This window comes from Tupaia chinensis, unplaced genomic scaffold (assembly GCF_000334495.1).
Source record: "Tupaia chinensis unplaced genomic scaffold, TupChi_1.0 Scaffold146828_1, whole genome shotgun sequence".
NCBI classification, from domain to species: domain Eukaryota; kingdom Metazoa; phylum Chordata; class Mammalia; order Scandentia; family Tupaiidae; genus Tupaia; species Tupaia belangeri.
The window spans coordinates 1,138,833-1,147,607 of record NW_006206682.1 but is presented as its reverse complement, the minus strand read 5'-3'; the positions used below and the strand labels follow the sequence as shown (position 1 = coordinate 1,147,607).

Sequence of the window (8,775 nt, the reverse complement as noted above, 5' to 3'; positions counted from 1 at the left end):
CTTCCGATCAGAACCAAAGTGGGAGGTGGTAGAGCCATTAAAAGACATAGGTGAGAAACTGGCACGCTCGCTTCATTAAAAAGGTCACAGAACTAGATTCTTAGTCTTGCTTTCTGATGGGTTTCCTAAGACGGCTCTCAAATGCAGGTCACTTTTTCTTTTTTGCTAGAGGGCAGGTGTGCTGCTGGTGTTGGGAATAGTAAGAAATTACCCGCTCATGGGGACCAGTCACAATTCCTTCTTCTTCATCTCACCATTCAGGATTTGGGGGCACACACACACACGTGCCTGGCATGTTTTTCAAGCCACTGGACCATGTGGGATCCAGCTATCTTAACCCCCACACAATAGACTAACCCTAGTCCTTAAGTTTTAACATTTTAACTTTTTTTGTGTGTGTGGGAGGTTTTTGATATAGGGCATATGTGCTCACTGGTGAGAGAGAGAGAAAGAGACAGAAAGTGAGAAATCATCCCCCCAGGGGAGATGGCCACACCACAATCCCTTCTCCTCTGTTCTCTTCTTGGGATTTTGGGCATGAATCATGGTTAATGCCCCATCAGAGGATTTGGATGGTAGTAACTTTCAGAACACCATTCATTCTTCATCTCTCTTTTACATTAAACACAAATGTTGTTTTCCTACTATTTCCATGTATATAGTAATTCGTTCTTTTTTTTTTTAGTATAACTGTCACCATACCAACTTTATCAAATGATTGTTTTATTGGTTCCTACCCGGGAACCAGCAGTTAGCGTAATGGCTATGTCGCTGGACTCCCACGTAGCCGACCACAGTTCATGTCCCAGACCCAGTGGCTTAAAACTCACGCCGGGCGCGTGTGCGTGCGTGCCCAAGATCCCGAGAGGAGAATGGAGGAGAAGGGATTGTGGTGTGACCATCCCCCCTGGGGGGTGATTTCTCGCTTTCTGTCTCTAATGTCTCTCTCTGTCTGTCTGGCGAGCGCATGCACCCTATAGTGAAAATCTCTCAAAAAAAAAAAATCGTGTAGCTATAATTACATCTCTGCTTTTATGGCAGGTTGGAGGATAAGGAAGAAATATTTCTTGATGAAGATTAAAAATCAGCCAAAGGAACGGCTAGTGTTGAGCTGGGTAAGCTGGAGTTTTTATTTCAGTCTCATTTAAGGGGCTTTCGATGGTTTATGAAAGGAGAGTTGATGAGAAAATTATAAAGTTCTGTGCTCTTAGTGACGACGTAAAGGCTTCCTCAGTCCCATGTCAAAGAGGTCATTTTACATCACTTTGCTCTACATTTGATTATGCTTGATCACCTAGTAAACACTTAGAAAGAAATAGGAACAGCTTGGCACCAGCAGATGGCATGGTGGTTAAGGCACTGGGCAATCCCACATGGCCAACCACTGTTCAAGTCCCAGACCTGGTGGCTTGCTTTCTCACTTTCCCTCTCTCTCTCTCTCTTTCTCTCTAGTCTCCCTCTGGTCAAATTAAAATGAATGAATGAATAAGTAAAATTAAATAAATAATTTAAAAAGAAAAAGAAATAGGAACAGCTTAAAATAGTTCTCTGGAATCACTGTAGACTGATAGTTTTGGAGTTTATCTCCAAAGAAAATCTCACTTAGGCCTTACTTTCTCTGTTGCAGCTGGGGAGTTCTACTGATAGCTTTGGTTCATGCAGTTAGATAAGATTACAGTTGTACGTTTTACACACTGCCTCCCCAGACAGGCCGCGAGGCAGCAGGAGCTAGTGTGGCTTTCGTCTGCCACATACTTGGAGAAATTAAAATGGCGGAGAAAGAATGATGAGGAATGCTTCTTTAGATGACGGTGCAGCACCCTGATATCTCCTCCCCGTTTGCAGGCTGACCTTGGCCCAGACAAGTACTTGGCAGATAAAGATTTTCAGAGTCTAATCAAACTTCTGCCTTCCTGTTTGGTGAGTACACGTCCTTCTGTTATTCTCGGTTCTGATCACAGGCTCGCCATGTTTTCTCGTGGGTATGCGTGGACAGAGCCTATCCTTATAAATCGGAGGCCCTTTATAATAGCATCTATAACATCTGTGTGACTCATGAAACGTGGAACTTTAAATATGTTTTTGAGTATTCAAAAAATTTGCTACAGGGCACATGTGCTTGCCAGAGAGAGAAAGAGAAAATCCCCCAGGGGTGATGGCTACACTGCAGTCCCTTCTCCACTCTGTCAGATTTTGGGTACAGACGCACACATACACCCAGAGAGCTGGCCCCTGATTTGAACTAAACATTCATACCCATCTATTTTAGACCATTCTGTTGCTAATAACAGAAAATACCTGAAACGGGATGATTCATACCAATGGAGGTTTATTCAGCTCACTGTTTAGAGATTAAGGTCCAGGTGCCACATGTGGTGGGGGCTCTCCTGTTGGTGGGGTCCCGAGGCCGTGGGGGGCGCATCCTGAGTGAGCAGGAGCACAGGGCTCTCTGTTGGTCTGTGTGAGCCTCTCCTTGTAAACCCGTCAGGAGTCCATCATGCCCCCCTCATCACCTAATCACTCCCAAGGCCCCACCTTTCAGCACCATGAATATCAACACATGAATTTGGGGGAGACACTCAAGCCATCGCCCCCATCCTCAATTATTTTCTTAAGATAAATACCTTGGGGCCAGCAGGTGGCGTGGTAGTTAAGTGCACTGGACTCCTACATGGCCGACCACAGTTCAAGTCTCAGGCCTGGCAGCTTGCTTTCTCATTTTCTCTCTCTTTCTCTCTCACTCGCTCGCTCTCTTTCTCTGGTCAAATGAACATAAGTAAATAAATAAATTTAAATAAAATAATGATTTTTAAAAAAGATAAATACCTAGAATGAATTGAGAAGTAATGTAGACTTATTTTTCGAGACTGCATGAATATTCTCATCTTTATCAAACCTGCTCATTTAGCTTTCAGTGTGATTTTTATAACGCCATCATTTCTCCTGTATTTATTAGTTGGCCTTCTACAGCAAGAAGAGCTTCCTTTCTTCCCTCTTTTTTTCAGTATGGACTCAAGGATTTTTAACTTATTTAATGAATTTCTTTTTGGTGTGATGAAAATCTTCTATAATTACATTGTGTGCTGGTTGCATAATTGTATAAGTACACTGAAAACCATTGGCCAGTGCACTTCAGATGGGCACATTGTAATGGTATATGAATTAAATCAATAAAAGCGTGAAAAAATCAGCAGCAATCATTTGACGTGAGGATCGGGAGGAACGTCGTATCTACTACTGGGTTTTTTGGGGCACACCCTTTATGCCCTAACCCCCGCCACACCAACCACAGAAACCCTGCACAGCTCAGCCTAAATGTTCACGATACTCCATTGTCATACCCGTCTGGAGCTAGCTTGTTCCTGTCACCAGAATTCCAGGGCCTGTGAGGACTTCCCTTCCCGTCATTAAGTAATGTGTCCTTTCCCCACCCCCCCTTGGTTGACACCAGTGTTCCCATCTGAGGAGCGTATTGCAGACTTCTGAAGAAGGGCAGGAAGGTTCATGGCCGCTGCTTTGGAGAAGGGCTGAGATGCCAACAGACACTGTTTCTGCCTGTTTCTTAGCTGTCGTGCTTCCTGGCGTGGCCCCCACACAGACAGGTCGAGTGTGGGGCAGAGCTGGGAGCAGACACGTTCATCCCGGTCGTCACGTGGCTGTTCTGCGATTTGGCTGGATTCTTTACTCAGTTACAGGGCAGGTTATTAACACCATCATCCCCAAACTCAGACTTTTCCTCTTTCCACCACATTTTTGCCTGAACCACGGGATTGCAACACCAAAGCAGATTGTTCGCAGTGGAGCTTACCACAGAAGCGATCCACTTCCTCTAGTCAGTATGCTGATGTTCCTTCTCCCATCTGAAGAAGGGGGAACTGGCTGATCCTCTAATAACTTGGAAATGTCTCGCATTCAGGGAATAGTGCCTCATTTGTGTGCAACTAAGCTACTGAGGCGGTATTTGACTCGGTGTAACCAGGCCCTGTGTGTGAAGGGACCTAGATTCTGACGCTCATCACTGTGGGTGTTTTTTGCTTTGCAGCACCCTTACATCTACCGGGTTACCTTTGCCACAGCTAATGAATCCTCAGCATTGCTAATTAGGACGTTCAATGAAAAAGGGACTTTGAAGGATCTGATCTACAAGGTACGTGTGGGGCAAGTCCATGACCATAAAGTTCTCCTGTCCCTTTAGAACCCATTATTGATACTTGATCCCTAAGGTTCTCGCTGCTAGGCCCTGAAGATTTCGATTTTGTTTTTAACCTATTTTTATTTTAGCAGTAACAATGCCACCCACTTCAGTTAAACTTCCTACATGAGAAAAGGCTGAACTTTGTCAGAGAGAGAAAGAGGGAGGGAGAAAAAGCAACACCCATTGGGACATAATCATGCCACAATCCTTTTTCCTCCGTTGCCTTCCTGTCATCAAAATTTGGGGCACGCGCACACGTCCCTTGTGTTTTCAAGCCACTGGGGCTAGGATTCGAACCATGATCAGCCCCGTGGGATCTCGCTCCTTTAAACGCTAAGCTGTGGGACTGGCCCCAAAGTTGAACATTTACTGATTATGTCCATCATATTGCAGGCTGCTTTCTTAGGTTAGCTTTTGTTTTGTTTTTGTTTTATTTATTTATTTATTTTTAAGCTCCTTTCTTTCTTTCTTGAGCAAGAGAGAGAAAGATGAACAGACATGCCCAACAGGGTTCTCACGCTGCATTCCACCTCCTAAGATGACAGTGGTTTAGACAGCCCCAGCCCGTGCGTATTCAGGGCCGTCTTACACACACTGGCGTGATTTTCAGACCATGGGGTCTGGGACTGGAACCGCGCTGTCAGACTTGTGAGATCTAGCTCCTTAACCTCCGTGCCACCTGTGCCCGTCTTAGCTCAGTTTTAAAGTTCGTGCCTTGCACTTAGCACAGCAGTCCTGAAGAATCCAGACAGCGTGCAAGACTTGGAGACCTGCTGAGGCCAAGGCCAGGCGTATCTTCACTGGTTAGAGAAGGGCCACGTCAGCCTCCTTCTATTAGCCACACAGAGCGTTGTGTTTGTAACCCCACCCTACAGGCCACCATCCCTGGCAGCTGGCAGCCCCGGGTCTCAGCCTCTGTAGAGTTCCTCCTATTCAGGAAGCCCGTCTGCAGAGCTCAGCCCTCGGCTGCCACCTCACGCATTCTTTATTCCTTCCCAAAGGCAAAACCAAAAGACCCATTTCTAAAGAAATACTGCAACCCTAAGAAGATCCAGGGCCTCGAACTCCAACAAATAAAAACGTACGGACGGCAAATATTAGAGGTAAGAGGTGTTTAATTTTTGTTTAAGGCGCATTAGTATTTCATCCAGAATTCTGTTATTGTTTTGGATAAGTTCTTAGGCAATATCCAAAATCCCTTCAGTTGCTAGTTACTTATGAAGTGATGGCATTGCCATAGTTTGGCTCGTAAGCAAAGATTTGGGACTAGAGTGACATTAATTTAGATAGGCAAAATTCTAAGAGCTTTAGTGATTTCAATGTACTGCCTGATTTTTAAGAACCTTACTGCATGGATAGCAACTTTCATATTATCTTTGATGAATCTTTTATTTATTTATAATTTTCTTTTTTTCAGGTTTTTACCTTAGGGCACATGTGCTCATGAAAGAGACAGAAACAGTGAGGGAGAAAGTGAGGAGTCATCCCACAGGGTGAATGGCCACACCACAGTCTCTTCTCCTCCGTTCTTCTGGGATTTTAGGCACACACGCACAAGTGCCTGGTGTTTGTTTCAAGCTGCCATATCTAGGACTTGAACCGCAGTCTGTCACGTGGACATCCAGCTCCTTAACCACTATACCACCTATTTATTTTTAATTTTACCAGAGGACGTGTGCTCACTAGGGAGAGACAGAGAGAGGGAGAGAATGCACCTTCCTTGGGAGGGCGGCCATACCACCATCTCCTCTCCTCTATTCTCGGGATTTGGTCATGCATACATGTGTGCCCTGCATGTTTCTCAGGAGACTGGATCTGGGACTTCAACTGCCCAGTTAGCCATGTGGAATTGAGCTGCCATAATCTCCATGTCATCTGTTGGCCCCCTGAAGTTTATTTTTAATAATTATTTTATTTAACTATTTATTTGTTTGTTTATTAAATTTGCCCAGAAAGGGACAGAGTGAGAGAGAGAGAGGGAAAGTGAGAAAGCAAGCCACCAGGTCTGGGACTCAAACCGTGGTTGGGCATGTGGGAGTCCAGTGCCCTTAACCACCATGCCACCTGCCGGCTTCCCTAAAGTTTGTTTCTTAAAGTCAATATGTTTTGACACAAAATCAAACTGGGCACTAGAGACATTTCTGAAGAAAAATGGCACCTGCATCTATCTTCTTGGGGAAGAAGATGCTGAATGTGTGATGGTACCAAGTGCCCTCCTTCCCAGAGAACAGAGGCAGCATGCGTCTGCTCCAGGTTGTGAACTCTGATGCCAGAAGGTTCTGCTGATCCCAGGAGGCCAGCTCTCTCCAGGGCAAAGTTGGACCCTTGCACGTGGATGGGTAAAGCATCATTATCGGTGCTTCTGCCAGTTATTCCGGAAAACGGGTGGAGCTGAAAACCTCTCTGGTCCCATCTCTCCTCCCAATGTGTTGAGCTCTTTACTGACAGAAACACACCACAGGCTCCCGTAGAAAGAAGTCCCCTTTCCAGCTGCCACTGAAATAATAGTGGCTCGCTCAGTGACAGGGAGGCCCGCGAAGACCTGGTGAGGTTCAGCACCAAGTGCCAAGGAGGATGCCCAGGGCCCTCCGCTGAGACTGCAGAAAATACAACTGCTCTTCTAGTTGCTGTCGGTCTTGTTCTTTTTAAGCTTAGGATGAACAAAATATGTTAGTTCATGTATGTAACTCATCGTTACATATAACAATGTCTGTAGTTTGTGGTTACACCTAACATTGCAGGGGAGAGGTTATAGCTACATTGTCATTCACTGACGTGGTTGCAGTCCCAGAAGCCGAGAGAATACTGATCCAGGGCGAGGTGGGATCGGCTCTTCACTACCTGCTGCACTTCCGGAAGGGAGCCATCAGGTTACAGCTATGACATAATGACAGCGAACATCGGTGCAGAGATGAAGATCCACCAAAAACAGGGAACCAGCAGTTAGCATAATGGCTATGTCGCTGGACTCCCACGTAGTCGACCGTGGTTCGTGTCCCGGACCCGGTGGCTTAAAACTCACGCCGGGCGCGTGTGCGTGCGTGCCCAAGATCCCGAGAGGAGAATGGAGGAGAAGGGATTGCGGCGTGACCATCCCCCCTGGGGGGTGATTTCTCGCTTTCTGTCTCTATGTCTCTCTCTGTCTGTCTGGCGAGCGCACGCGCCCTACAGTGAAAATCTCTCTTAAAAAAAAAAAAAAAAAAAAAAAAAAAAAGATCCACCAAAAACAGGCCAGCCCATGGCATGGTGGTGAACACGGGTGGGTCCCACATGGCAGACTGTGCAGTGCGAGCCCCAGATCCGGCACCTTGAGAAACATGCTGGCACATGTATGTGCACCCCCAAAACTCCAAAAGGAGAAAGGAGGAGAAGGGATTGCAACTGGTCATCCCCCAGGGACAGATTTCTCACTTTCCCTCTCTGTCTCCGGCAGTGAGCACACATGCTCTATGGCAAATATGTAAAAATAAACCAAGCATAGCCACAGAAACATGAAGTGTGTAACCTATTTTATATCCGAACGAGTGGGGGGAAGGTAACCTGAACGTGTTTTCTCGTAGGTACTGAAGTTTCTGCACGACAAGGGCTTCCCTTACGGGCATCTCCATGCCTGCAACGTGATGCTCGACGGGGACACGTGCCGGCTGCTAGACCTCGAGAATTCCTTGTTGGGCCTGCCTGCCTTCTACCGGTCTTACTTCTCACAATTCAGGAAAATCAATGTACGTTACCCGAATAACGAAGCAGCAGGTCCACGTCCGGGTGTAAATCGCCCACAGCAGGACCCGGGATCTGCGTGCAGGAAAGCTGCACGGAGCAGGAAAGGCACCGTCAGGCAGCCCTGCCTGGCCCTGTCGCCCACACAGAACACTGCTGTGTCTTGAGGGGCTGAGCTGAAATGGCAGGCCGGGCAAGGCAGGGAATGGAACCACTGGAAAACCATGGAGGGAAGGACCAAGGTCTTTGGTCAAGGGGCCGACCCGTGGCATGGTGTTTACAGTGCTGGATTCCTACATGGCTGACTGTGGTTTGAGTCTCAGATCTGGCCGCTTGAAAATCATGCTGAGCACGTGTGTATGTATGTCCAAAATCCCAGGAGAATGGAGAAGGAATTGCAGTGTGGCCATGCCCCCCTGAGGGGCGATTTCACACTTTCCCTCTCATTGTCTTTGTCTCTGGCAAGTTCACATGCCCTATGGCAAACCTCCCCCCCCCCCCAAAAAAAAAAAGACCTTTGGTCGAAGCAGTGCCTTGTGAGCTTTTACAGAGGGCGTTGGAGTTGCGTTCTTACTACCAGTTAGGAGCAGGGCTGTCTCGGCCTTGCCTCTCAGTGGCAGCCTGGGCAGGAGCTCTGGGGGGTCGCCGAGTCACTCTGAAGGATGAACAGCTGCTGCTCTTTCTTCCTCAGACGTTGGAAAGTGTGGACGTCCACTGCTTTGGCCACTTACTGTATGAAATGACGTACGGACGACCGCCAGACTCGGTGCCTGTGGACTCCTTCCCTCCTGCGCCATCCATGGCTGTGGGTCAGTATGGGGCTTGGAGGGGTCCTCTAGGCCCTGGTAGTCTGCAGGGACACT

The 8,775-nt window shown here is 47.1% G+C and overlaps 1 protein-coding gene across 1 annotated transcript in view; it reads left to right on the top strand.

Annotated features, from left to right (window-relative positions):
* PXK (PX domain containing serine/threonine kinase like) overlaps positions 1–8,775 on the top strand; it is a gene marked incomplete at its 5' end in the record, with an annotated part of 54,836 nt that overhangs the window by 21,676 nt on the left and 24,385 nt on the right. The window contains 7 exon segments of the mRNA XM_027768556.1: positions 1–50; positions 1,042–1,115; positions 1,846–1,920; positions 4,043–4,147; positions 5,197–5,298; positions 7,756–7,917; positions 8,604–8,721. Coding sequence (XP_027624357.1) covers positions 1–50; positions 1,042–1,115; positions 1,846–1,920; positions 4,043–4,147; positions 5,197–5,298; positions 7,756–7,917; positions 8,604–8,721 — 686 coding nt within the window.